The sequence below is a fragment of the Folsomia candida genome, unplaced genomic scaffold (assembly GCF_002217175.1).
Source record: "Folsomia candida strain VU population unplaced genomic scaffold, ASM221717v1 Fcan01_Sc002, whole genome shotgun sequence".
NCBI classification, from domain to species: domain Eukaryota; kingdom Metazoa; phylum Arthropoda; class Collembola; order Entomobryomorpha; family Isotomidae; genus Folsomia; species Folsomia candida.
Window position 1 is genome coordinate 5,786,559 of NW_019091194.1, and position 26,805 is coordinate 5,813,363.

The 26,805-nt window shown below is 37.5% G+C and overlaps 8 protein-coding genes across 8 annotated transcripts; 3 read left to right on the top strand and 5 right to left on the bottom strand.

Moving 5' to 3' along the window:
• Window positions 1–24: 24 nt before the first annotated feature.
• LOC110843271 lies at window positions 25–2,110 on the top strand. Its single transcript, XM_022089232.2, has 4 exons — window positions 25–268; window positions 336–502; window positions 586–1,707; window positions 1,795–2,110. Exons 1-3 carry the CDS (start codon window positions 103–105, stop codon window positions 919–921), a joined length of 669 nt encoding a protein of 222 aa, XP_021944924.1. The 5' UTR covers window positions 25–102; the 3' UTR covers window positions 922–1,707; window positions 1,795–2,110.
• A 118-nt stretch (window positions 2,111–2,228) lies between these two features.
• On the bottom strand, window positions 2,229–4,329 carry LOC110843736 (ribosome biogenesis protein NOP53). The gene is made up of 5 exons (XM_022089764.2): window positions 4,144–4,329; window positions 3,652–3,946; window positions 2,975–3,551; window positions 2,565–2,866; window positions 2,229–2,465 (listed from the first exon to the last, which is right to left on the bottom strand). Exons 1-5 carry the CDS (start codon window positions 4,166–4,168, stop codon window positions 2,303–2,305), a joined length of 1,362 nt encoding a protein of 453 aa, XP_021945456.1. The 5' UTR covers window positions 4,169–4,329; the 3' UTR covers window positions 2,229–2,302.
• Window positions 4,330–5,341: 1,012 nt separating this feature from the next.
• LOC110843272 (gamma-aminobutyric acid receptor subunit beta) lies at window positions 5,342–10,552 on the top strand (the record flags this gene model as incomplete). The annotated part of the gene is made up of 18 exons (XM_022089233.2): window positions 5,342–5,502; window positions 5,607–5,919; window positions 5,993–6,011; window positions 6,185–6,241; window positions 6,328–6,338; window positions 6,417–6,452; window positions 6,541–6,628; window positions 6,700–6,776; window positions 6,871–6,979; window positions 7,061–7,113; window positions 7,234–7,272; window positions 7,345–7,554; window positions 7,636–7,756; window positions 7,845–8,107; window positions 8,199–8,297; window positions 8,535–8,688; window positions 8,752–8,793; window positions 8,913–10,552. Coding segments are annotated over 18 exons (1,941 nt in total), but the record flags the coding sequence as incomplete, so codon positions are not given.
• Window positions 10,553–11,416: 864 nt separating this feature from the next.
• On the bottom strand, window positions 11,417–12,295 carry LOC110843273 (uncharacterized protein MT2654). Its single transcript, XM_022089234.1, has one exon. It carries the CDS (start codon window positions 12,293–12,295, stop codon window positions 11,417–11,419), a length of 879 nt encoding a protein of 292 aa, XP_021944926.1.
• Window positions 12,296–12,640: 345 nt separating this feature from the next.
• On the top strand, window positions 12,641–14,584 carry LOC110844603. The gene is made up of 3 exons (XM_022090844.2): window positions 12,641–13,768; window positions 13,891–14,378; window positions 14,467–14,584. The coding sequence occupies exons 1-3, from the start codon at window positions 13,090–13,092 to the stop codon at window positions 14,536–14,538; spliced, it is 1,239 nt and encodes a 412-aa protein (XP_021946536.2). The 5' UTR covers window positions 12,641–13,089; the 3' UTR covers window positions 14,539–14,584.
• LOC110844602 (protein CLEC16A homolog) lies at window positions 14,552–18,007 on the bottom strand. The gene is made up of 11 exons (XM_022090843.2): window positions 17,793–18,007; window positions 17,589–17,717; window positions 17,208–17,493; window positions 16,866–17,113; window positions 16,346–16,776; window positions 15,839–16,248; window positions 15,631–15,772; window positions 15,425–15,529; window positions 15,304–15,362; window positions 15,067–15,230; window positions 14,552–14,999 (listed from the first exon to the last, which is right to left on the bottom strand). The coding sequence occupies exons 1-11, from the start codon at window positions 17,888–17,890 to the stop codon at window positions 14,630–14,632; spliced, it is 2,442 nt and encodes an 813-aa protein (XP_021946535.1). The 5' UTR covers window positions 17,891–18,007; the 3' UTR covers window positions 14,552–14,629.
• Window positions 18,008–18,669: 662 nt separating this feature from the next.
• Window positions 18,670–19,828, bottom strand: LOC110844735 (2-iminobutanoate/2-iminopropanoate deaminase). The gene is made up of 6 exons (XM_022091011.2): window positions 19,561–19,828; window positions 19,332–19,486; window positions 19,188–19,256; window positions 19,056–19,111; window positions 18,924–18,944; window positions 18,670–18,850 (listed from the first exon to the last, which is right to left on the bottom strand). Exons 1-6 carry the CDS (start codon window positions 19,698–19,700, stop codon window positions 18,809–18,811), a joined length of 483 nt encoding a protein of 160 aa, XP_021946703.1. The 5' UTR covers window positions 19,701–19,828; the 3' UTR covers window positions 18,670–18,808.
• Window positions 19,829–20,278: 450 nt separating this feature from the next.
• LOC110845156 (protein stoned-B) lies at window positions 20,279–26,757 on the bottom strand. The gene is made up of 13 exons (XM_022091522.2): window positions 26,285–26,757; window positions 26,037–26,198; window positions 25,135–25,963; window positions 24,830–25,033; window positions 24,554–24,752; window positions 23,955–24,436; window positions 23,653–23,879; window positions 23,535–23,566; window positions 23,257–23,429; window positions 23,126–23,164; window positions 22,922–23,055; window positions 22,369–22,828; window positions 20,279–22,293 (listed from the first exon to the last, which is right to left on the bottom strand). The coding sequence occupies exons 1-13, from the start codon at window positions 26,723–26,725 to the stop codon at window positions 21,944–21,946; spliced, it is 3,732 nt and encodes a 1,243-aa protein (XP_021947214.1). The 5' UTR covers window positions 26,726–26,757; the 3' UTR covers window positions 20,279–21,943.
• Window positions 26,758–26,805: the final 48 nt, after the last annotated feature.

Below are 26,805 nucleotides of genomic sequence, written 5' to 3' on the forward strand. Positions count from 1 at the left end.
ATTAATTACTAATTTTGTATAGGGGAGTAAAAATTTTCTGAAAATTAGGCCGAGTACCGCACTCGGATCTCGAATCAAACTGTTGCGACAAATCTTGGAAACATGGGTCAAGTTCTTCTCGCAGTGGTTGAAATATTCGCCCTCCTCACGGCAGTTCAGGGTCTGCAGTACATCGCTTATCTGGATGACGGCATCTTTGCAAATATTCATAACTGCATCTGGTTCATATTTGCAATACTAGGCAATGGTTTCGGACTTGTCGCAATTTGTAAGATTTTTTTTAAACAAATTTCTGAAAAATTTGTTGGTAACTTTAATTTTAATTGGATATACAGTGTTAGAATGGTGGGAGGGTCGAAGTTCGACTGGTGGCCTAGGACTTAAAACCCTTCAAGCCCTTCAATACCACTATTTCTTTTCTTGGATGGATGTGCTCGTTGGATATGCGGCCCTCGTGACGCAGACTTGGTTGTGTTATCATCAACGGATGAGAATGTCACATGTATGTAAAATTATTTTTAAAAAATACATAATTATTCATTCGTATCAACTGCTTTGTAAAGCAAAATAAATTTGATTAATCAGGTGCACTTGGCGTTGATTGGGATTCCGATCGTAGCATGGTTGAAGAGGAAGAGCAGCCTTATCGTGATAACGACACAGGTGGTCACTCTCCTCGCCATTCTGTCGCATTCTGTAATCTCCATTTCTGCCGGAAATTGGTGGAGTTTCATTGGCTCTGTACTCATGGGTCTCACTCTCATCGCGATGTCACTTCCGGTCAGATATACGTTCTTCACATCGGAATTTTCCACGAGGGAAGCGGCCGTGCTTTTGTCTGGATTTGCATCATTTGTGTTCCCTTGTGCGATTGGAGTTGAGGCAAAGTACCACAAGAGCTTAAGGAAAGTATTTCCGTGATGGATTCGTATTTCAAAGGGTGACAAAAATTCTTAAATGCTTACTACAAAACGTTTTGTAGTATGGTGGCGTCGTCTCATAATAAATATGACCAGTCTTGATGAATAAAATTAGTATTGTGATTAGCAAATTACTCGAAAATTTATACATGATTTATTTTGATGCTGTACATATAGCGTCAAAATTTTATAATTAAAATTAAATCAGTCATAGATAGTTAGATATACGAAATGCCGATTATCCTGCTATTACTGTATTTACTTACATCGTGATGTCTGATTTTATGCATGTATGTACGTAGATATATTTATGTATGCGTATAGCATTTTAAATTTGTTGTGAAATATATAAATTCGAGTACATCTACATATATTGTTTGTGCTTAACCTTGTACGCTTTAATTTCAGTCACCTTCTTAATCGTTCGCTTCGATTACAAATTGCATAACAATTCGATTTTGCAAAAATGTAAAATAATAAAATGTTGCCACATGGTGAAATCAACATTTGCGAGTGCTTACTTGTCATTGTACATGGGTGTATAAATAGTTGTTTCAGGCATTTAAATTTTAAATCTGGTGTATTTAATTAACTACGTATTTTGAAATAAGAAATTTGGCCTTTGAATATTACAAGATAAATAAGAAATCTACCGAGCCGGATATATTCATCCAATCCAAATTTGACTCGTCTTACAAAATCATGCAGAGACCAATTATAATCTTGACACTACTGGTTACATTGGGATTAGTGGGAACAGTGGCATCGCATCCGAATGAATTATATGGTAAGCAATTGTGTACCAAATTCAGGAATGAAATGGTCGATGGTGTTGAACAGTAAAAATATTCTCGTTATTCTTACAAACATGCAGACGACACTGACAAGATGGAAGTTGTCCAAGTCATGCAAAGTACTCCAGATTTGCATCCACGATTCCGACGCTGGCATTTATATGGGCCACGATCAACCAAAGGGACTGTTTACGAAGGAGTCGTTGAAGGAATGAAACCCGTCCCAAAATGCTGGACGTCTCAGGGATGGATATGCTCATCAAGTGCAAAAATAGAATCGAATCATATGTCCAAAGATATGCCCAAGAAGGAGGAGGAGGATGAATGATTTAACTAAAACCTAAATAAACCTAAATATTTCGAAATATCTGTAAAATTATTGGTATGTATAAGAGACCTTGCATAATATCTTTAGTATGTGTTAAGAAAATTATGCAAAAATATGTTTATCATTATTTTTGCTCGTCACCCACGATGCTTGGTATATATAGGTCTGATAGGAAGACTTGTCACGTTTTGATTTTTGCAAAAATTTTTAATTAAAAAATCTTTAATCCGCAATAAAAATAAACTAAATTTCTAGCTGCGTCATTTATTAAATTTTTTCGTCTTCTTCTTGCGTTGGGGAACCTTTGGTCGCCTTCGCCCACTGGGAAGGCTCAGTTTTTCACCATTCCACATTCCAGTTTTTTCCCATTCCATCTTGTCACAGTCGCGAATATAAAGTTTAGGCTTGTTCTTGCGTTTTTGCCTAAATGAACAAAGAATTAACATCAACATTTGAACTAAAAGTGTATGGCAAATAACAACTTTGACAACAATATAAAAAATATCCCTAGATTCGACATACTTGTGTTTCATTCTTGGTTCAATAACGTTCCTTTTTTGAAGTGATTTAAATCTGTCGAGAAGAAGTTCTCCTGTCGCGGTTGAGCCACCTGCACCCATGAGTCCCTTTGGTAATTCGTCACTCAAGAGGGGTTGGGTCTCTTTCTGTTCAAATTTGAATTTCGACAATGTCCTAACCCCAAATTTCTCACGGGCGACCTTTTTGGCGACCTTCTTCTCCAAACGGGCTTTGCTCTTGGCTTCGGCCGTCTTTATTTGTTTGTTTAAAGTCTTGACACGAAACACTTCTGACTCTTTCTTAGCCTACAATTGTTTATAATCATTACATGGTTTTTAAAATATTGTTCAATACAATTTACAAAAACAATTATAATAATACAACATCTTCAAAGACATTTATTTATTACCTACCTTGTCTTTCTGTTCCTTCAACTTCACTTCCCTTTCTCTCTGTTCTTTTTCTTTGCGTTTCTGCTGTTTCGTTTTTGGTTTGGGAAGTTTTCTGAAGCGGCTCTTGTCGTCATCTTCTTCGGAATCTTCCTCTTCATCTTTAACCTCTGGTATTGTTCCATCGCCCTCAAATTTAGGTGTAGATGTTGCCCTCGCTATTTTCTGCTCTTGTTTCAGTTTAGCTTTCACATTTGCCACGGCTGTGACCAAGAGTTGTTGATGGTGAGAGAATGATGGATTGTATGAAAGGCCAGGGTGCGGAACTTCAACGGCAGCGACTTCATTCTTCTGAAGCATTGGCTTCCAGTTGGACCGATTTCGGATAATGTTGCGTTTCGTATCTGGAGTTAGCCATTCGTTATCAAGTACACTGTTCGTCGCAGTGGAAGTACCAGTAGTGGACCATAAATCAGTTAACTCATTGGTGGAAGACTGCGCCTTGGTCTGGGATCTTGTCTCACGTTGACGATAGTAACGAAGTTCGTCCTTAAACTTCATGTCAAGCGTCTTTTTCAGACCACCTTTTAAGATAGGATTCCTGTAAAAAAATTGAGAATAAGTTTTGAAATTACATAGTAGAATATAGGATGCTTTTGTAAAAGGTACTGTGATAAGATTGAAATTTATTTTATTTCTACCGTTTAATTACTGGATCCTTCACGGCTGAATCTGGTTTAAGGATTTTGAAACATTGTAGGTCCTCCAATACGACCAGGGGTCCATCTTTTTGTCGACTAAATTTCTTTTTGACCGCATCCTTCTTCTTTTGTGCAAGTTGAGCGTAATCGTCATCAAAACCAAGCTGGTCAATTTGAAAAAGCTCTTCATCCGGTTTTTCAGATAGACCGAGTCGTTCGTCACGACGCTTTTCAACAAGAAAATCGTCGACATCAAGATGCTTAATACGTTTCCACGTTATCTTCTTGGACTTTCCTAAAACCGAATAAATACACAACTTCAAATTTTCAGTTCATCGTTCTCTACCAATACATAAATTTAAATTTAACTCGAACAACTCCTCAGGTTAACTGTTTAAAGTTCACAGTTAATTTTTCAAAATTTCATAAAACAAAATTCACATGGCATGGCATTTAACACGTATCATTTAAAATATAAAATAAATAACTTACCTTTTGCAGACTTAACCTTCCCCATGATGCTTCCTCTCAATTGATTATAACTAAGTGGAGAAGCAAAATAAGTGCAATTAGTCAAAAATATAACATTAAGAAGGTACTGATAGTTGTAAAGTAAATTCTAAATTGCAAAATATTTTTGGTTGACATGCGAGGTGCATGTGCTTGATTTGAGGTTGGAGGTTTCACGGGGCAATGAGAACTCGTTTCAGAGAGAAAGTCTTCTGCACTGGCTTTCTCATGCAACCGATGAGAATCGTTGAATCAAAACCAGCTTTTACTTACATTCTGTGGAACAAAATAAGTGTGTTATATTGTAAAAAAAATATGGTAATGCATTATTACATCGCAGAACTGCATTGTATCGGTTGAATGAGCATGTAGAGTTGTAAAGTGTTTAATTGTTAGCTCCATTTGTACTGCTTTCACTCGGATATTTCGATATTTCACTCTTAATTTAGGTGTGCATTTATGAGAACGTGAAAATTTTATAAAGTGTGGCACCATAATCTCTTTAATAGTATAAATGTATTCAGCTGTACATTTCGCAAGAAAAATTTAGTGACAACGCGGAAAAATGCATGCATACAATTTACATTTATACACACATATTCATCATTAGATGGTTACTACGTGTCATGTATGTACATACGTAGTTACATATTTATGAATTGAGTAGTAGTTGTAGCCGTAGTGCATGCTTTGATGGTAATGTCAGTGATGATGACAGAGGGAGAAAGCAGGCCGAGATGAAAAATGTGCATTGCATAAGACACGACGAGCACCAGAAGCTATGGAATGGAGGATCGATCGATGTTTTGCCATTCCTAGACTCACTCACTCATTGCTCGTAGTAAGATAAGCAAGGACGGAGTTTGGTGCGTGCGTCCAGAAATTCTGCGCACCTTCACCTGTCCCTCGATTCGATCCTCTTGTGCTTTCTCTCCCATGCTGGACTTACTTATTGCACGTATTGCTCTGCTGCTTTCACTCGCTCACGTTTACTTCCTTACTGCTTTCTCCTACGAGTCCAACCTCACCCCGAAGGATACCCAACACCAAATTGCACTTTCTCTCCGAAAATTTAGGCTACCTTTAATTTTGCCTAACCTCCTTCACAAGTCTTCCAATTCGATTTAGCCTAAAAACTTGCTTTCGTTCCATCCCCAAACGACGAGAATCCGGTTAAACCACTCACACCATCACGGCCACGGCAACGCCGAGGAGGTGGGGATGGGGGGAGGACACGTTGTTCCTAATTTTCACTACTTTCCTCCTACTGCCTGCCACCACGACGACGAGGACGAGAGGATCCTTGCGCGATTTGGAGAGAAATGACGAGAAATTCGAAAGGTACACAACATACTGATAATTACTGCCATGCATAATTATGAAACTTCAGTAATTCAAAGTAGAAAGAAATTAGTATTGTAATTTTGTTTGTGTCTTGATTTCAGATGGTTACACAATTCAGTGCCCGAGCCATTTCGCCCCCACTACGTTCCCCACCCCCACACACGGTCTCACTTCTCAGTTGGTTCCTCCTCGCACTACTCTTCTCATGACCTCGAGTACAAAAATAATGTTAATGCGGAGAAAGTTCAATCCCAGCGTACGTTCCTTCAGGAGACGAGAAGACGCGACCGTGCCGGAAGGAGGAGAAGGAATCACTTAGTTCCGGAACCATTTCCACCAACGGAACAACTGCAAACATTATCCAAAAATATTTCCACTATCCTCAACTCACTCTCTCAGAATTATGATAAAAGGGTTCGTCTAATTTTATGAACTAATTCTACTAATAAAACTGAACCAAGTCTAATAATTTTTATCGTATTTCTAGGTCCGACCTAATTATGGAGGTATCAAATGCCAATATATAAGATTTTCAACGCGTCCATAATTTTTTGTGTCAACATGAATCAATCATTCTCTCTTGGCATTTATTCCATGATTTTTCGACAAAGAAATTTCATAAAATGATAATAATCATGAGAGGTATTATGTAACACGGTTTCTGTTTATCATGTTGTAGGTGAGCCAGTTGTCGTTGGAGTTACCATGTACGTCTTATCGATTTCTAGCATCTCAGGTTTGTAACTCGTTCTTTTTATTTTACATATATGCATAGTTTTGAATAACAACAATAATTCTTTTCATGCGAATTACAAATTTTAGAAGTGCTCATGGTAAGTGCAACATTCGTACTGTTCTACTCTTTCATACTATCTTTATGTACCTTCTGCAAATGTTCTCGATTATACTAGGATTTTACACTTGATTTCTACTTTCGTCAAATGTGGGTGAGTGAACAACGTTTAGTTTTGTTTAAACATTTAGTTTGCTACGTAGTATTATTAGCAGTTATTGCAAGAAATATCTATCTTGTAGAAGGATCCAAGGCTCAAGTTTGAGGGGACTGAAGGAATTTCTACGCTTTCTGTGGGATCCGAATTCCTCAAGTCAATTTGGGTCCCAGGTATCTGATGCGTACTTAAGTAATGCTATTTTTACGCGGCCAGGTTTTATAATAATTTCTCGCTCTTACAGACACTTTTTTCGTTAATGAAAAAACGTCCTATTTCCACACGGCAACTACTTCGAATGAATTCCTCCGGATTTCTAAGGTAAGTTAGACAAACCGGAATAAAAAAAACATTATGTAAATAAAAACATCCGGAAGAATTTTGTTAATTCCTAATTTTCCTCCGGATTTCTAAGGATGGCGATATTCTTCGTTCTATCCGGCTCACAGTAACGGCCGCGTGTAACATGGATCTCCGTCATTTTCCAATGGACTCCCAATTATGCAATATTGAAATCGAATCTTGTACGTACTATTTTTAAGAATTAATAAGTACTTCAATGCAATATATAGCACTTGCCAATATTTATGTCTCCCATGTTTCAGTTGGTTATACAATGAGTGATATCCGGTATAATTGGGCTCGTGGGGCGACCAGCGTAAGTTAAAACTATAAATTTTAACTTTTTATTCAATTCGTAATTAAATTTGTATATAAATTGCATATCATCATCATCTTTACCAAATTAATATCCTATTCAAACATTTTTCTTCTCCAGGTCGGTGTCGCACATGATGTATCGCTTCCTCAATTTAAGGCAAGCTTGGCAATATTTATTGTGCGTATATAATTACTTATAATTATACTAATTTGTTTATGGTACTTTTAGGTGGTGGGGTATCGTCAAAGGGCCTTTGAAATTTCACTCCTCACTGGAAACTACTCTCGCCTAGCGTGTGAAATTCAATTTTCGAGATCAATGGGTTATTACCTCATCCAGATATATATTCCATCGTCGCTCATTGTCATCATGTCCTGGGTATCCTTCTGGTTAAATAGAAACGCAAGTCCTGCCCGTGTCCCACTTGGGATTACCACTGTAAGTTGCATCAATAGACTACTCGATTTAGTCTTGTGTAGGAATTTACCATAAATATTTGTCAATTTCATTCCTACATAGGTCCTTACGATGACAACTTTAATGTCATCGGTTAATAAGGAACTTCCCAAAATTAGTTATGTCAAAAGTATCGATATATTTTTGGGGACTTGTTTCGTTATGGTTTTTGCAGCCTTGTTAGGTAATTTACGCATACTTTAGTGTGGAAAAGTATCTTATTCCCTATAAATATTACGCTTGACCGTTCTGCTGATGTGAAACATTTGCAGAATACGCAACGGTGGGCTATTTAGCCAAACGCATACAGATGAGAAAGAACCATTTTCAAACGTTACAAAAAATGGCGACTGAACTGCAAAAAGAACGCGAGGAACAATTGCGCGTTCAAGAAGAGGCGGACGAAGCCATTCGGCTATTTCACATGCAACAGCAGCAGCAGCAACAACAACTTCATCAGCGACAGCACCACTATCAGACGAGGTCCATGTCTGCCATGTCAATGACCAATAATAGTCCTTACCCCATGGCGCAGGTGGGTCGCAATTAATTATTCATATGAATAATATAGAAAAAAATTGTCCGCAAACTGCTATAACATAGATACGTATGTAAATGTAATTCAGGCTAAGCACACCCCCGAACCTATGTACCAACACCATCAACCAACGATGGCACCATCGTCTCATTTCGCGTCGACCATGGGGACATACTCATCACGTCGGGTAATAAGCCGGCCCCAGACCTCACTCACGTCATCCTCATGGGATGATCTGAATCCGATTTTTTGATTGACTAATCAACGACAATTAAAAATTTCGACCAATTAAAAAATCGGATTCAGCGCAGCACATGATGATAACGAAAGTATGGATCCAGCTACGTTTAAAAATCTTAGCACGAACGATATCCCTGCTAGAAAATGGTTTTGAAAGTGATTGTAAGTTTGTTTTTATTCACAGGACGATGAAATGGTGGCGCCGGGCTACCGTGTGAAAAATAGAGCTCCAAAAGAACGCCTCCTCGGAGAAGAAGACGCCGTTCTTTTGGAGAATACCTTAAGAAAAATTAGGGTTCAAGTCAATTCTAATCAAATTTGTGGAATTGCACCATCCGGTAAATACAAAAATAAATAATGAATAATTAAATTTAAACTAATTTAATTCAAATTTAATTTAGACATTGATAAATACTCTCGCGTCATGTTCCCAGTCTGCTTTGGTACGATTTTATATATGAGCACCTTACTTTCGTCATTGAATGCTTTATCGGATTTATGTCGGTTTACAGGTTTTACACTATGCAAATTTACTAATTTATGTATACTTTATGTATTTCAGTGTGTTTCAACTTGCTGTATTGGATAACATACTTGCACATCTCCGACGTGGACTTGGGTGACTTGACTCTGCTTCCACCACCCGACTAGACCAGATCAACTCAATATAAGGACTCGATTAATAATACTTTCTATGCTACATACATATTTATAACTAACGCGATTTATATACTCCATCGGCGACCGTTTCTTTGTTATTATTAGTGTAATTAGTCAAGAACGCAACGCATCACCAAATCTCAATTACACAACTTCTTTCCAATATGAGCTGCGATAATGAACTTGAAATTATATTTGATCACAACGACCAAATTAATTAGCCAACCAAATCATCAACCAACCAATAATAATCACGAATTGCTTTCAATGAAGATTAAAACAGGGACACCGATCTATCCAGTTTATGTAACAACACAACGTTTATACAAAAGCAACATAATCGCAATTAGTCGTAAGCACACACATTCAACATACTTTTAATAATAATGTCGAGAACTTACCTTTCCCATTCACGTGGTGTGTAATGGAGACAATCTATGTATTACTACAAATTAGTAGAAAACAATAAGTAATTACACGCATTTACATACACATACACATTTCCATGCATAATAAATACCACATATATACATGCACACACTATACATTCCACTCCAAACGCATATATAAACCTACATAAAAAATAAAAGTGAAAGCAGTGAAAGTAACAAAATAAGAAGTGAGATGTATCGCGAAGAAGAAGAAAACTTGCAAATAAATTTGTACAAGAAGACATTTTGGTGCTTTTACAGAAAACCTGTTCCATTTATGTATAACGTTAACTCATGTACATACTTATGTATCTACAGTAATTGTTAATGACGAACCATTATTATTTATTTTTTACTACTTACTTAGTTGATTGGCTATTATAAATACTTTTGAGTGGTAGAGCGTAGACCACACAAGACATGATACCAAAGAATATTATCAATCATAAAAATTCGACAGGGTGCATAATTAAAAAAGTATCTTAAAAAATGACGGGCGACGGCTTGTGCATGCCGACTTGGTGAAATCTTGTATACTTTTTGTAGAACTGTAACAAGAAGAAGTATGTAGATCACACAATTTGATGAATCGGAATATGTACTTTTGTGGCATTTGACTAATCACAAAGGTGCTACATAGTAAATTACAAAATACGACGACGTGCTACATATTCTTCCAAATTTCGTCCCATGATCTCAATTAATTCTCTAGTTGCACACAGTTGACATACATACATAAATAATTAAATGAATGAACACCAACAACAATAAGATTCGAATGGTATATGTAAAAGTGGAGTATTTATTATTGTATCAATTATTATTGGGGGAAAAGAGGGGTTGATTATACAACTCAAAAATAGACATACTATTAAATCTCAAGAAAGAAACAATAAGAATGGGATGCAACGACCTAATACAAACTCTTTCGTATGAATTATGTACGTTAAATATAATTGTAACGCAGTAAGCGAGACTAGTGAGATTTTAGCAAGGGATGAGATTAAAAATTTTATCAATTCTTTGTAATTTGTAAGAATGACATTGTTTGTTATTTTTAGTGCTTAATTGTTTATCAATAATAAATGGTTCATTTGCTCAATCAATCTAATACAACAGTTTGTGGACCGACTTGTTGTATCTGCAACTACATAAATACGTGTATTCTGTGACAGACCTCTCCGTCCATTCTCATACACATCTGCGCACTTGTAAGAGTGAAAATTTTACTTTCACCCACTGGGAGAAACTTTTCAGTGAAGAAAATCTAAGAGTGGTGAATGGTGTTCTCACATGCATCCCGAGAATAGATTTTTTAAACCGAGCTACAACTTAACATAATGTTAACATGTATTGGATTTTGTTTCAATTGAGTGTGAAGTTCCATTTAGGATTTGAATGGAGATCGATATCAGTCTTGAGTCGTACTTCTCATGCATAAGTATGCACGCACATACATATTTAGATCAATCAATTGCCTACTTGCAAATTGTCATTTTCGATGCACTAATGTGTCTTTTGTGCTCATGATTTAAAGCTGTCAACCATTTATTATTCAGTGCTCATGAGTAGATCACACAAAGGATAGTTACATCAAATACTTCGAAGCCATACGCATTGTTATGTACGTTTTTTATGCATTTATACATAATTTATAATTCGAACACGGCATAACGTCTGCAGGATGACTCAAGAGAATATATTTTCTATGAATTATTGAATTATTACAACTAATCCTAAGTACTTTTACTAATTTTCATGAAAATCTAAATTTAAAAAAATAACAAATCTTTATTAGTGCTACGTTAGCCAAACTTATTCATAACAACTATTGATATTACATTTTTAAACCCCCAATGGTGGATTTCATAAAAAACATTGTTCATTTTTTGTTAAAATACGCTAATTATTTAATCGTCGTTCTTTAGGACTTCTCATGTACGACTGTATCTGCTAAACATGACGAATATTTTTATCAGCTTTTATTTATACAAAATTGATCCTTTAATACGTCCCTATGCTGACCATCCACGTATTCTAAGGCGTAATAAAACCCATGAATTTCTTCCTCGCCAATTTCCAACCGCAATGCTCCAAATCCACTATCATCCAAAAATTTAGATTGCTCAATGACCACTTTCGACTTTCTCCGTACAGTGGACCCACTAGTTCCCACAACAACATTTGTAACATTGTTAAATTCTACTCGTTCGTAGATATGCTGATGCCCACTAAGGATTAGAGCAACGTTCTTGTACTTATGGAATGGAAAACATCGCTTCAAATAATATTCATTTTCTTCATCCGAATTATTACTGCATTGTTGAGGATAATGGAAGGTAATGATGATCCATTTAATGTGTGCTGAAGAATCTAGTTCCTTTTCTAGCCAAGTCCGCTGTTCAGAGATTTTATCGTCAAACCTCCCATGAAGATCTCCATAATTATTGAGCGAAATGATCTTCAAAAAGTCTGTCGGTTTGATAAATTCTGCAGAGTAGTATGTCGGGAGTTGGAAGTACTTCATGTAGCCGGGAAATGGATAATCATGATTTCCGACACACGGTAGAAATTTTGTATTACACTTTTTTGGCAACGTGGATAGTTCTGTGCATTCTGAATCTCGAAGAACGAGAAGTTTTCCTGGCTTTGTTCGTTTCTTTTCTTGTGCACAAAGGTACTCTCGATACAGGACGCCAACTACGGACGAGTAATTCTTTGGAGTTGGTGGAGAGTAAATATTATCACCGGTGGTAATAATCACTGTCGGATTCCATGATTTAACGAGCCTTGAAACTCTGAGGCTGTCTGGGCTGATTACACCGAAATCACCTATCACGCCAATTGTCAGCATAATATTCCAATAGGGTTTTCAAATGAATGTTTAAATGTGTGTATTAAGTAGTTTCTTGACAGATTTATTTTAGAATAGATTAAAAAATTAGGCTCTGCGTGTATCGAGTGTATTCAACCGATTTTAAATTATTACTGAATAATTTTAGCAGTGCTTAACTCATGAGTTTGATATGGGTTAAATTGTATGAATACAATGCATAATATGAAGATCACAAAGACAAAAAACATCCCCAAATACGTTGCAAAACGTACATATACTTTACATGCATAATATCTGTGCACATGAATGCGAATGTGATAGTGGTGATTCACCACTGGTGAACACGGATACACAAGTACATGCATAGATTCTGCAATGACGCAAAACTGTATATCCTGTCAATACAGACTTTGTCGCCGTGGCCGTTGTATTATGCCAACGTTTTCATGGGTTCCGAGAAATGCAGCGATTAGTCTGCTCGTTGTCATTTATTGAATTTGCACTCAACGACATATTTACATACCTGAGATGATATGTTAAGAGTTTATGACCTAAAATACATATATATGTACATGTACTACATTATAATAATGTTGTTAGTTAGTGAGTGGGTAGTGATGAGTGCCTATCTAAAGTAAATTAAATCTTGATAAGTATAAAGTACAAAAGAAACCTTCTTGAGTACCCATTTTCTGTAATAAATTATGCATTTCTATTACTTCACTGGAATCAATATTAAATACAAATTACATTAACCTGAAACAGCATGCAGTCTGGAACTGCGTCTCAAAAGTGGAGGTTACAATTTTACGATGACTTCCTCCATATTTTTAAGAATATTTAGAGGTCTTCTAATCTTTACTGGCTTCTACCCACCATCACTTCTTTCAAGATTGTGGCTGCAGAGATCTGGGAAATGTTTAGCCCTCTTTTTGACCATAATTACAGTTCTTCTTGTTGTCCAGGATATGGATAACCTTCGTCGCATCACTGCAGCTGTTGGGAAAAAGCCTGGCGGGACGGAAGGAGGAGGAGGAAGAAAAGAAGTAGGAGAAGCAGGAGGAGGAGGTCCAGTGATCCCATTCACAATGCAACTTTATCACAGCATTATCCATTTTGCAGTTCTATTTCTCCGGCTCCATTGCCCCGGCAACCTTCGCCCCTTAAAGGACAATGTGGATCGTCTTTGGACTTTAGGACTTTGGACCAAGGTCAAGTGTGGGGCGAGAGTATGGGTGTTCTTGGGCGCTTGCATCCTTCAACTTGTGTACACCACCTACACATCAATTCAAATGCCGACGCCATTCGACTGGGATAATCGTAAATTTTATACGTTGGAAAATTGGCGTTTCATTATAATAAAAATTGTCGACGTGGTTTGGCAGGAGATGCCAATTATGGACATCGTCTCTTTCGGAGCACTTGTCTTTATGACTTGGATTACGGATTTAGTCCAGTGTGTCTCCCGTGGCGTGGAGAGGCATAAAATGAGTATGCAATTTTAATAATTATTATTTCTATAAAGGAAATACTTTGCTTGATTTCGATGTACATTATTATAATTATTTACAAGTTTTTACACAAATAACAGGAGTACTAAATTTTTCTTGAAGGTTTGCGCAAGGGTGGAGTTGAACCATTACTTTCTGAAATTTTCCCTGGTGGTGGTTTGCTCCAACGAGAATTGGATTTATGCTTGAAAATATGGACCATTTGGGACCAAGCCCTGTCACTTCTCGGCCTTATTCTCCTCCATTGTTTGTGGGGTTGGAGTGCCCTCTTTTGCTTGGTCACGTTCAACCTGATCTCATCTGCTGTTGACCTCGGACCTTTGAATGGAATTCCTCTTGGGTTCCTCTTTCTATTCGTCTGTTTAGCCATGAAGTTGGTCGTAATCACTGACGCGGCACATAATCTGCATAAATCAGTGGCATCCTTGGAGCGTTTGTTGGTGGAAGTTAGATTCGAATGGGAGCGGAGTAATAATAATGGGGGTGAGATCGAACTCGCTGTCGTGCAACTGCATGCCCTTTCTGCACATCGTCCTCTTACTGTCACTGCCAGAGGACATTTTGGAGTGGGACGAGAAACGTTGACTGCGGTGCGTGTGTACTATTTAGAAAATTATCAAACATTTATTACAGTCGAATTATAAATATTTTGTTCTTGACCGAATTTGGTTTGTGTAGGTATGGGGCGTGGTCTCAACCTATGTTGTTGTGTTGTTGCAATTTTGGCAAACAACTCGAAATATACCATAGGCCAAGTCGTATGTTTTTAGTTTTGTGTACGTATTATTGATTTTATTTACTTTTTGAAATAAAATGTCAAAATAATTAGCCCACCCAACAGCTAGACGTCAAATACACTCCCCTTATCAATACAAAAACTAGTCGTTGCAATTTCATTTCCTGGCGACAACAATTCTGGTTGATTTTCCCCGGCGTCCATTGGAATGACATCCTCTGGTTTTTTTCTTCTAGGAGATCGTGAAGCGCTACTTGGGCGACTCCTATTCGCTGAAGCACCACCAACAACAACCACACCACCAGGTAGTGTTTTTGCTATGGGTTGATATCGTGCAGAGGAAGACGAAGTGGTCGAATTTACAGACTTTAAATTTTGCGGAGGCGAATATTTCGCTGATATGTTGTCATTAAGAAGTGCTCTAGATATCAGGGTGAGCTTCTTTTCCCGAGCACGATGGCGTCCTTTTATTAGCCTGCATGAAAAAGTATCTTTAGTGACGGAGATACACAAACAATTGTACAAATTATAAAGTCTACTACCTCTGCCTTGCTGCCATGCAACGAATATGATCATCAAAAATAAATTTGGCACTTAGAATCGGCTGTTTTATAACTAAAGTTGAATGTTTCTTTAATACTGGGGATGATTTCACTGTTATATGGAGGCAGCGTGTATCAGATGGGTCAGATTGGACGTCAAGATCCTGATAATACAACGAGGTTATTTTGTTGTCTGTTATTATTTTTAAATAAAAATCGAATTCTTAAACTACAAACCTGTAAAAACCCGACAAATTTCACCACTCCCCACCCCATTCGTTTCTGACTGGGTTCGACTAGAATGAGAAATAAATGATGTTAGGGTATAATAAATATAAATTATGTTCGTCATACATACCTAGAATAATCTGAAAACTGTCAACGACTAGAAAGCGGCGTAATTTTTGAGTTTCCTTTGTATTTGTTACGGTCAATACGGTGCAAGCAAGGAGATCACTGTTGGCTGTAAAGAAAAAAAAATTAATTCAGTTAGAGACGAATAAAACAAATACCCAGCTACTACTGTACAATAAATCTGACCAAATTGTTTAAGAGGCTACTTACTTAAATCTAATGTCTGTTCTAAAGTGACAGTATTCCGATGAATATTACTTAGTGGTAAATATCGTTCTTCATCACCTCGTAATTTTAGAGATAAATTTCTCAATAGAAAATAAACTCTCATAGATCTACGAATCCGTTCGGTCTGCAAAATAGAGCAATTTAAAGTGAAAACTACTCAAACTATAGATTTGAGGTGTATATTACGCACCTCCCCACATGGTCGTCTCTTCTCAAGTGCATTAACACCGCTCAGAGGACTTCCAACGGGTGGCAGTAACATACAACTATCGCCCAGCAACGACTCCAAATCACAGCCCTTTACGAAATACTCGTCCTCAAACATTTCCAGAAACATTTCCTCAGTTTTGAAATAATTTTGAAGCGTCAAAATATTTTCTTCTCGAAACGATTCCAACATGGCTAGGTCCGAATCTTGCAACTTTGAGGTTATTTTAAGAATTAGTTCCGTTGTTAGAGATAATGATGCTATTCTGATTTTCGTGGAAGATTTTACAGCAGTTTGGATTATTGCGAGAAGTTTTTGAAGGAGACATGGATTGTAGGGGAGCTCAGAAAAGAAGAATGACTCCAAATGGGTAGGGTTAGTTAGGAGGTTGTCTACAATAGAAAATGTTAAATAAAATTATTGATTGATTATCATTGACCAAACGTTGTCACAGCAACAAATACTCTAAAAAGTGTAGCTTTCACTCACCTGCTTTTACGCGTTCGACAGCGACTAGTAATGTAACGACAAAAAAGCATAGATAGTCGGTTTCTGAACAGTCAAAAAAGGATAGTACATCCACCGTTGCCAGAACAGTTTCCAACAACTCGGTCAACAGGGCGGAATGTGTTACGATAGAAAATATTTGCGTTAACAAGTAAAGTGAAAGGATTCTCGATATTTTAGGCTGGCTTGAAGGACTGGTCGTTGTTATCAGAGATGAGACGATAACCGGGCGGAGGAGACGGTTGAGTAAATGATCGACCAAGACTTCATTCAATGGCTCAATTTTTAGCAGGAGGATGTCATTAATGTAATGGAGATGGTCGAGATGCTCAGCTATGAGGTCATCCAGCAAGGTTTTCTGTTGTGATTGCGTAGTGATATTAGTTGTTTTGCTACTGCTCGTTGTAATAAAGCTGTATCAAAATTAAGAACAGCATTTAATTATGAGAATTTGTAAGAGGGAATTTATATAGCACAAAAAGAAAAGAAAATAAATACTTACGTCTCTTCACCGCCCTCTTCACTCACGACTTTGATAAGCTTATCAATTTCCACAACATGATTTCCAATGAACCAAACCAAATTAGAGAAATAAGGAGCTGCAGTTTTGTCCCGAATAAATTTTAGCATAGATTTGTCATCTACGCGGAACACATTTAACGTTAAAGTCCGGACGGCAATTCGAACCATGGATTCCGAATTATTGAAGAATTTTATAGCTTCCGTGTAAAGAGGAAAGTCGTTGGTATGCTGCGTAAAAATATATAATGAATTAGTTCATATGTATTTTTGTTATTCTTTGTATCATTTAATTCAAGAAAACCTAAGACAATTAACATCTTACCTCGTTGTAAAAGAAGTGTATCGTCTGAGAGTTTAATTTTAGGCTCAAAGTCTTTAAAAAACTAATATAATATGCCATAACTTCCTCATCCGAGAAATCAAACTTATGTTCGATAATGGAATTCACGTGATTATTTGAAAGTAGATAATATATTGACGTTTGATTCCGTATATTTTCAAACAGAATGTTCAGTGTTTGGAGTAATTGGACACAGACATACGAACCGCACTTGTTTTGTTTCATGATTTTGAGGAAGAATGAGAGCATATTTTTTTCCAGGAAGAAGCTGCAATGTAAATCATGAAAATAATGATAACATTTCCAAAATTGATGAAACAAATGCTCAGTTTCCCAAGAAGTTTATTGATGTTTTTTACTCACTCGAAAACACTAGGATCATTTTGATCTCCCCAAATTAATATTTCAGCAATAGATCTGAGTGCTTCCACAAGTAGAGATTTATTTTGTTCGGTCACGGTCTGGTTTTTCGTGAGGACAGTGTGAAGATATCTGCAACCAAATAAATAATTTAGTAGAGCAGGGAGTTTAAATATGTAAAAAAAATATGTTAATTATTCAGCCTACTTTAAATATTCCGTCGAATGTGGATTTTTCGGTTTCCATAGCGACGTTGAGGAGGAGGAGGAAGAAGAAGAGAAAAACCAACTGCGACTCCGGAACATAGTTTTATGAAAATAACAGTATTTTTGGGGGGTGAGCTGTTGTTAAATATTTACATTTTCCATTTTTGCACAGCAGCACAATATTTCAAGGTAAATTATTTTGAGCGTGGTGGTTGAGATTCTGGGCAGAGTGAGATGAGTGAGAAAATCTAATTCCATGGGAAAATTGCGATATTATACAAATTTGGGGCACAATGAAAATTTGAGACAATAAAAAATAAAATTTATGTATGCACATGTAACATGCTTACAAATTTAATAAGCAGTTGTTCAAAATTTGTCAACATGGATATCTATGAAAGTGTATATTGGCTTGATAGCATTAAAATACATGCCAAATTGTTGTCAGTTGTAACCAGGAGCTGTACGATAATTAATGAAACATAAACTTGTCTCATACTGCCTCGGTATTTAGTAAACACGAGTGATTAGATAGAATAACATGAGTGATAAAAATTCATGAAGATTAAATCTCATCAACGATTTTCACTAATTAATCAATAAATTTAATTATTTTTGAACTATGAAAATGTTAGCTTTAAATTTATAGATCTATTTATGGTACATTTTTTTGTCATCACCTATTTATATAACTGTAAGTACTACCTGGTGATTTCTTAGTTACCTAATTTTAGACACACAACACTGTCATTAGCCTGACTAATTAAACGTAAGCTATTATGTGCATGTGTCATTATCAATCCAATTCACTGTACCGTTTTCACCTTCTTATCAATTCTGCATATTTGACAAAGGACGACTAAATTGATCAGGTAATGCTTTCTTTCCATTTATGCTGAATTGCAATTTATTCGAAACTTGTTGCACTATATGTACTTTACAAATATTTTAATTTAATAGTACAACGAAAATCTTAAATTGTGCAGTTAATGTTGACGCAGTATGTGCCTCATACTTTCATGGAGTTATATCAATAATTTCACCAGAAATGGCAACAACCTTGATTGATAATTATGTAAATGTTACATATGTACAAGGTAATTAATATTTTTGTATATGTATTGGTGCTTACCTCAATTTCTACCAAGGCATCCTTGGAAGGACATAGAAAGAAAATATATTGTAGAAATAAAATACTTAAATATTCCCATTTCATTAAAATATTTCTAGTTTAAGTGTGTATGTACATAAGTCAAATATTTACCCTAGGTAATCTGCCCACTTGGTATGCTGCTCTGGCAGGAAAATTGTTCTGGAAATCTGAATAATTTTATAAAATTTCCTTTAATTGCAAATTAATGTTAGGAAGTATGAATTGTGGTATTTTGAGGTATACATTCCGCATAGACGACATTCATCGCATCATAGTTGTTTAGGTCAGACAAGAGCACTGTGACTTTGACGACTGCAAACAGACATGTATGACAAATTTGTGTATAATAATATTTAAATGTTGTTACACATTTTTTTGTTAACCCACTATGTCGAAATGATGATTGAGCTTCTCCCAGAATGAAACCAATATTGTCGAAAGCCTGTCGGGTCTGATTCACAATTCCGGTTAATAATGTTCCGTTAACGTCCATTCCCAAATTCCCAGACACATAGATCATGTTGTCCACCTGAACGGCTTGACTATGGCAGAACAAATATTTCGTTTTGAAATCATCCCGATTAGACGCTCACGAGTATACTTATTTAAATTAAACCTGAGAGGTAAAGTGGTCCCCGGCGCAAGGTCGCTATGAATAATTTTTCGCACTGTGTATTGTCCTTGACAAAGTTCGATGCTCAGACAAAATGCAAAACCGATGCATAATAGGAGGTTCATGGTTGAGAAAGTATTCATCTTAGGATTAATAAGAATGCAAGACAATGAGGGTGAGATTTTGGATGTGTGAATAATCTGCAGCAATTCTCTTGAATAATTCAATTCAATCAATTGAATGAGTGGTGATGCAATTATTTGATGAAGTAACTGTGAACTGGGAGATGTCACAAACTTTTTATTGATATTAATTCATAATTCATGTAAAACATAAATTCTTATCAATCTGACATCATGCAAGTTATATATACTTTATCTGTGGGACAGTACGTCCTGAGATAAGGCTAACTTGAAGTCTAATTTAAGTTGACATACATACGTTACTAATGGAAATAATGCTTTTGGAGAAATAAATTTGGCAAAGACGGCCTGCCATTAATTGTATGAGTTCCATGGTTGTAGGTGTTATTAATTGCTGACAGCTAATTTGACGTATGGAAACTAAGACTAAAACCATTTTCACAAGGAAAAAATCTGCAATTTTCAATTTCCCTTGTATGGACCTTTTTTGATCTTAGGAAGTTAGTCGTTAGTATTTTGATCCATAATTCGATATGGTAAACCCAAGACATAATGATCGCAATAAATTCGTAGGAATGTGTATTTCTTATTGTATTAGTTGTATTGTTTATTTTTACTATGTTTGACTACGAATACATACAGTCGTATTACTTTGCTTTCTTGTTTTAGACGTCAATAATGTACGCTGCCCATAATATCTCTCATCAAATTAACAACTAGGATACAATTAATAGGTCTCTCAGATCATGATCAGATCTAAATACGACAGTTTTACATACATCAAGGCGATATACAGCTATTGCAGTTATGGAGAGAAGTATAGCAGGTACTGCGAGGCGACAAATTTTTTGTACAATTTTTTTCAAAACATTAGGAGTTTGTGAATCTCAGATTTTGTTTTTTAAAAAACTTGTATACAAAATTTGTCACCTCACAATACCCGGTATTTTTCTCATCGTAACTGCAATAACTGTATATCGCCTTAGTTTTACATATATCATTCTTTGACATGGATTGATTGATTGACTCTTTGAATTGTATATTTATTATCTATCTATATCTACATGCAAAATAGTCGTTATTTAACTGACTCTTAGATTTTGCACTATATAATTATTATTTACAACTCGTTTACTATATTTCCACTCTACTGCATGTTTCAATATAATTCATTATTGGTCTTTATAATCATTTAATCTTTTTTCTGACATATATAACAGGCAAACTATTCATAACGTAACATCTAAATATAGTGTATTATGTAGATATCCAGTCACAATAGGCATTGAACTTTCTTTTATTTTTATACACTAATGTAGGTTTAAAATCGTTAGCAATTTACAGTGATGGACGACAACGACGCCTCTAACGTACTCGATTGATAGAGAAAACGACACCCACTTTTTATTGTAAAGTAGCATCAATTAACTCGGGCAAGAGCAGTGTAGAAGACCGTCATTAAAATCGAAACCATCATTTGACTAGAATTGCACTCCGTCCCAGCTACAACTTGTGCATGACTGGTTAAGTAAATATTTTAATAATTAAGACACCTAGTGTATGGATATTCTTACATTATTTATGTATATCGAAGGTAAATAGTTAGTTATGAGGTACTTGAAAATATTTGCAGATCAATTACTATGACAAAGATAATAATATTTTCAGAAAGTCAATATTTAAAAATAAAATGAATTGACTGATTCTCCACATATATATTTTAATAATAAACCTGAATTAAGTAAGGAGCGCACTCGATTACAAAATAATTTTATGCTGAGCCACTCAGAATTGACAATAAATAAATGTTTGTTATATATTTATATACGTAAATATTTGTTGAGATGTTTTACTTTTAGTATTGTCCTCCCACTACCCAAAAAAATTATTACTTTTGGAATGACAAATTCCTATGAAAACTTGAAGTTCAAAAATAATTGGACGAAAAATACCGAACGATATTGATGAGCAAAATAAAAATTATTCAATGTACTAAAATACTGTTAAATATAAGCTTTCTTGTGTTGAGACTATTTCGAGCTACACATTAGTTAACTATATATCTGCTGTATTTTGTGGAGAATAATGATAATCTCATCTTATTTTCCTCTCTACTTTTTGGCTCTGTTTCTTTGTCTTATATTTTATATCACTTATGGTTTAGTTAAAGTTTCTGGATTATTTAGTATAGAACAAATGATATGGCATATTTACATTATATACAAAAATTAACACATAATCATTTAATCGTCGGAGAAATCCGAATCGTATTTTTGTTCTTCAAATTCTCCACGTACAGGTTGCTGCGCTTCTTCGGGTTCCTTTGTGACGGCAGCAGCGACGCTGTACGACGCGGGCGTGAGTCCTTCTCGATGCTCAATTTCCACGGTGTACTCATGGCGACTTAGGTAACGGCACGCCTTTTCGGGAGGTTCGTCACTCGTGGGGACAGAGATGGACCGACACACGGTGTGAGATACGGTCGTATGGGGCATAGTAAATTCAACGTAACAATGCTTGCTCAAATTGTCAGGGATTTTTTCATGAGGTTGGAGCGTAATGTGGCAAAAGAATGAGTGGGTGGTGTAGGCACCTATGCAGAGAAATGAAATTTGATTCCAGTATTTAAGCAATATTGTACATTTAAAATAGTTGTTGCTGGTGTTACCCTGTCCTTCCTTTGGTAATCGTGGAATTCTCCAAACAATGGCTCTGTGATGATGCTCATATTTCGCTTGACCGGAAGTTGTCTCCATTAAACTTGGTTCCACTACGTCCAAAGCTCCCAAAATTCTTTCCACACCTTTCACCTTACCGCTTCTCCTGTGCGCACTTTTTACTGAACCATATCGGAAATGTTTCTCTACTCGGAACATATAGATCCATGTTTCCGGGATGGGAAATCTAACCATGACATCTTCACACGGAATTTGACCAAGTTTTCTAGAAGTGTAGCCAGGAACAAGGATATCGGATCGTATTTCGATCCTTTGTCCAGTAGTAATGAAGGTTGTTTTTATTTGAAGAGGGAGTTCCCTGCGACGTGGAGGTCGTACGCGGAATCTCATCAATTCGAGATATGAAGCGTCGGGTGGTTTGAATTTAATTGTTTGAGTTTGTTCGAATTCCTGAACCATGAAGAAATATAAATTTAAATATAAAGTGAAATTTCGTTCGATTTTCATCTGATTTTTAAAAAAATAGTTGTCAAAATTGCATACCACAGGATCGACAATGTTTGAAAACTCAATGTCTTCCATCCTAATCCACTCTTCGGTCGGAACGGGACAGATGTCATGTCGGCCCACAATTTCCTTTCCTTGTCGTCTCATATCATTGACACCCATTTCAATTTCTGCATAAAGTGGATAAAATTTCAGTTATGAAACTTCAGCTTTATGTATCAGTACCACAGTACCGCTTACCTGCTACGCCATTCAAAAACGAGAGGAACATGACGCGAACTATTGAAATGAAACATTCGCCGTTATTATAAGTACAAATTAAGCAGATGAAGAATACTAAATATTTAAATATGTACAAATGAGAAACCTACCTCGGGCAATTTGTCGGGTGACAACGCCAAAAAGATCCTGTTCCACGTAATATTCATCCACGATGGTCACTTGTATTTCCTCTGTTTTATAATTGAGGGCGCGGTCACGATGTGTGGAAAGTCGAAAAAGGGTTTCCTCGATGTAGACGGAGAATTGCTTCATATCGTCATAGCTGAGAATAATTTTGACAGATTAATTTACGAATTTACTTTTAATCATGAAGTACGAAGCTTATAGTTCCATTTGTTATGTAAGCATGTAATACATAGTTTCTTACCATTGGGTACCCAGTTTAACCAGTTGAGAAACCTACCGCAAAAATTTAGCAATAATATGTAGCACTCATTTATTTAATTGAATGTGCAGAAATAAATTTGCGTATAGAGAGTACTCACTTGTGGCGCATGTTCCAAAGGAAGGCCAAGTTTCTTTAAATCACTACCAAATTCTTTGACACCCGATGTATCCCCAGTGATTGCATATGCGGCAAATGCGCTAAGTTTATGAGAAAGCCGGCTGGCTTTTCCAATTTGTCCAGGTCTTACGCCCGGCCTCTCTTTATAATAGACAAATTGTAGTTTGGCTGTGAATATTTTTCCATACTGATCAAATTGTTGGGCGCCTAAAGAATGAAATAGGGATCAATTCAATACGCATCAATATTAGCTATGAATAATATATATTTAATTATCCATACTGATGTCTGAAACTGAGTAGGACGACTGTAACGGAATCTCCTGAATTGGTTCTTTGTCTCCTTTCTTCCCATAAATCTTGACGACGGGAATATCACCTTGATGATCCACTCGTACGAATACAGCTTTCCATGACCTCTGTCCCCCAAATGTGACCTTCTTGTTGGGATACCGGACTTGCATGTCCCAACCTTCGCAAGTATACTTTGTGCGTGGGAAGTCTTCCAACGGTTGAGACGTGTCTTCTTCGAAAAGCGGAGTTTGAGGCGATTCTCCACTCTCGGTCCGATTCATCTGTGTTTGGCGTCGGGCTTCAGCGTAACTGTTGTCCACCATGGGCGCACTTGATTGTGAGAGGAATGGGACGTACGCAGCTGTATTGTTTTCCTCGGAGTACGCCGAACCCGTTGAGATTGCGGGGCTTTTGGGGGGTGGAGCCAGACATGGAGCGATTGTTAGTGTCAAGTCGTTTTCGTTACGAGGTCTGCCAATAAACAATAATTATAGTTATATATGTATCATACACGGTTGTGAGAATCAGGATGCACAAAAAGTACATATATGCAGAAAGAGAGAGGGAGATTTAAAAAAAAGTAAGTACCGTATCGTGACAGACATTTCCTTATCTTCGTCGTCATTATCAAAATCGTCGCCTCCATCGCCTCGTCGTATCTTGGCTGGGGTACTCTGCGGTACAGGAGGTGGTTCTGTCATGGAGAGGAAGGAATCGAATCCCCCCACGCCAAACCCCATTTCGGTGTCAGCTCCTCCTCCAAAAGAATCACCGTCCGATCCCCAAGCTGCACATTGTAAAATTATCGTCGATTAAATAAGTATTGTAAATATTATGCAAAAAATGCGTAGAATTTAAACAAACCCGAGTCCGAGTTGGTCGTGGTTATGGTTGGAGGTAGTCCAAAAGCATTATTAGCATTGCCACCCCCAGCTTCAGCCAACTGTTCAAACTTTGCATCAAATGCGTCAAACGTGTCTGTTTTACGGAGTGCTGCAGTTCCTCCACTTGAACTAGAATTGAAAGCAGATTGTGGTTGGCTGCTTGCGGTAAACATGTCGAATCCACCTGAAAAATTTAAGTCATTTGTTAGAATTGATGAACTGTTATGACAGGGGTTTAATGGGTTCCAAACGTTAGGAAATACATCACTACGTAAATATGTATACCTTTTACAGTGGGTGGAGGAGCGCTGGTTACAATAGCGGCGCCAAAAGGTGATGAAGATTCATGGACAGGAGCTGCAAAAATATTTGTTACCGGTGGTGTTTGGTTTACCACTGGTGGCGGTGGTGCTGAATAAGTTGGTGGTTGCGGGGAAGGTGTGGCCCTTGGAGCAGGAGGAACTGGCGGGGGTGGTCGAGAAGGGAGTGGTTTCTCTGCCAACACGGGCGACTTTGGAGTCGGCACCACTGGCGGTGGGGCAGGTCGGGCGGGTGGAGCTGTCGTGGGTCTTGGAGGTGGTGTGGCCTCATGCACAGGGGATAGAACTGGACTTCGAACAGGGGATGGTGGTTGGGGTGGTCGCGGTGGTGGGTGTTTTTCAGCAGGGGACTGAACAGGACTGAGCGATGATGGTGACGATTCTTTCATCGGCTGCTCTTGCGGAATTTCCTTCGCTCGTGGAGTAGCAGGTTCGATAACAAAGTCGACAAGGGGGGCTGAAAGAGGGGCAGTATCAACCTCCATGGGGATTGATTTTGGAGGTGCTGGCGGAACTGTATCCTCGGCTAAAGACACCACGGGTGCAGTTTGAGAAGTATTGTATAATCCCATCAGGTCGACATGTGCAGAATTAGCGGAGGACGTCTTGTTGCTGGCATCAAATAGGTCCATGATTGAATCGAGCTGATGAGGGGATGGGGCAAGCGGGTTGGCGGATGGTGGAGGAACAGGGGGAGGTTCAGACATTAAGTCTCCACCAAGTAGATCAGGACTGGGTGACCGCGGAGATGGAGTTGGACTTGGCAGTTCGGGGGTGGGACTTGGTGCATTTACCTGCAAAATCGATAATATATGTATTAGTGTATTGACATATATCGCCTAAAAACATGCAACATTTTCTTCATACCCTGAGTCGGTCCAGGAGAGAATCCGACGTGGCTTCCAGTACACCTGTCACTGATTCCAACAGATTCTGAGTAGTTTGTGCTTGCTGTGAATGGATGACATCAGGTTCAGAGGTATCAATCAGGTTTGGATGTTCTGAATTTTGTTGAAAGTAGGCGACAGACTGGATAGAATAAACCAAGAAGCCATTCTTTAAATATCTTGATGACTGGCCCACGCGACCCAAGAATGTGGTGTTAATCGGCTTACCATGTGTGCATACGACATATCCGCCGTCGAAGCAAAGTATGCATTCGCCCCCATTGTTATCGTAGTACCCGATCCCATCCCCATATCTGCCGCCGACATTTGTGGTTCGGGTGCAGCAAAGTCGGCGAACGGATTGGAACTCGCAGCAGCAACTGGAACGGAGGGACCCATGTCGTAACTTAAGAATGGATTGTCACCTGCTCCACCTGCAGTGGCACCGTATAAACTACTTTGATGATCCATATATGATGGCATGACCACTGGAGGCATCTCTGCAGCCGGTGGTTCGTCTTGTGCCCCAAAGGAAAGAAACGGGTTAGATGAGCCCCCAGTGTCCATTGGGACGTGCTGTTGTGGGGCGGGGGACGTATACATTGTCGCGGCAGACGAGGATTGGGCCGCCGCGTAGTCGGACTCCATCAGGAAAGGGTTGAACGCCATCGTGTACGTATTACAATTCAGGGGAGAATTCAATCAGGTAATTTTTACACCCACGCAAAGTCACACGAAAGGGGACAATA

What these genes read in the sequence shown, in the direction of transcription:
- LOC110843271 (XM_022089232.2), top strand. Translation starts at nt 103, where the DNA reads ATGGGTCAAGTTCTTCTCGCAGTGGTTGAAATATTCGCCCTCCTCACG. An exon ending in TTTCGGACTTGTCGCAATTT is followed by an intron (nt 269 to 335) that starts GTAAGATTTTTT and finishes TTGGATATACAG; the next exon opens with TGTTAGAATGGTGGGAGGGT. An exon ending in AACGGATGAGAATGTCACAT is followed by an intron (nt 503 to 585) that starts GTATGTAAAATT and finishes TTGATTAATCAG; the next exon opens with GTGCACTTGGCGTTGATTGG.
- LOC110843736 (XM_022089764.2), bottom strand. Translation starts at nt 4,168, where the DNA reads ATGGGGAAGGTTAAGTCTGCAAAAG. An exon ending in GAAGGTTAAGTCTGCAAAAG is followed by an intron (nt 3,947 to 4,143) that starts GTAAGTTATTTA and finishes ATTCGGTTTTAG; the next exon opens with GAAAGTCCAAGAAGATAACG. An exon ending in AAGGATCCAGTAATTAAACG is followed by an intron (nt 3,552 to 3,651) that starts GTAGAAATAAAA and finishes ATTTTTTTACAG; the next exon opens with GAATCCTATCTTAAAAGGTG.
- LOC110843273 (XM_022089234.1), bottom strand. Translation starts at nt 12,295, where the DNA reads ATGCTGACAATTGGCGTGATAGGTGATTTCGGTGTAATCAGCCCAGAC.
- LOC110844603 (XM_022090844.2), top strand. Translation starts at nt 13,090, where the DNA reads ATGACTTCCTCCATATTTTTAAGAATATTTAGAGGTCTTCTAATCTTT. An exon ending in CGTGGAGAGGCATAAAATGA is followed by an intron (nt 13,769 to 13,890) that starts GTATGCAATTTT and finishes TTTTTCTTGAAG; the next exon opens with GTTTGCGCAAGGGTGGAGTT. An exon ending in GACGAGAAACGTTGACTGCG is followed by an intron (nt 14,379 to 14,466) that starts GTGCGTGTGTAC and finishes TGGTTTGTGTAG; the next exon opens with GTATGGGGCGTGGTCTCAAC.
- LOC110844602 (XM_022090843.2), bottom strand. Translation starts at nt 17,890, where the DNA reads ATGTTCCGGAGTCGCAGTTGGTTTTTCTCTTCTTCTTCCTCCTCCTCC. An exon ending in GAAGAGGGCGGTGAAGAGAC is followed by an intron (nt 16,777 to 16,865) that starts GTAAGTATTTAT and finishes ATTTTGATACAG; the next exon opens with CTTTATTACAACGAGCAGTA. An exon ending in TGCATGGCAGCAAGGCAGAG is followed by an intron (nt 15,000 to 15,066) that starts GTAGTAGACTTT and finishes TTTTTCATGCAG; the next exon opens with GCTAATAAAAGGACGCCATC.
- LOC110844735 (XM_022091011.2), bottom strand. Translation starts at nt 19,700, where the DNA reads ATGAATACTTTCTCAACCATGAACCTCCTATTATGCATCGGTTTTGCA. An exon ending in GGGACCACTTTACCTCTCAG is followed by an intron (nt 19,487 to 19,560) that starts GTTTAATTTAAA and finishes GTTCTGCCATAG; the next exon opens with TCAAGCCGTTCAGGTGGACA. An exon ending in GAATGTCGTCTATGCGGAAT is followed by an intron (nt 19,112 to 19,187) that starts GTATACCTCAAA and finishes AAAATTATTCAG; the next exon opens with ATTTCCAGAACAATTTTCCT.
- LOC110845156 (XM_022091522.2), bottom strand. Translation starts at nt 26,725, where the DNA reads ATGGCGTTCAACCCTTTCCTGATGGAGTCCGACTACGCGGCGGCCCAA. An exon ending in TCCTCCACCCACTGTAAAAG is followed by an intron (nt 25,034 to 25,134) that starts GTATACATATTT and finishes TAAATTTTTCAG; the next exon opens with GTGGATTCGACATGTTTACC. An exon ending in CAAACATTGTCGATCCTGTG is followed by an intron (nt 22,829 to 22,921) that starts GTATGCAATTTT and finishes TTCATGGTTCAG; the next exon opens with GAATTCGAACAAACTCAAAC.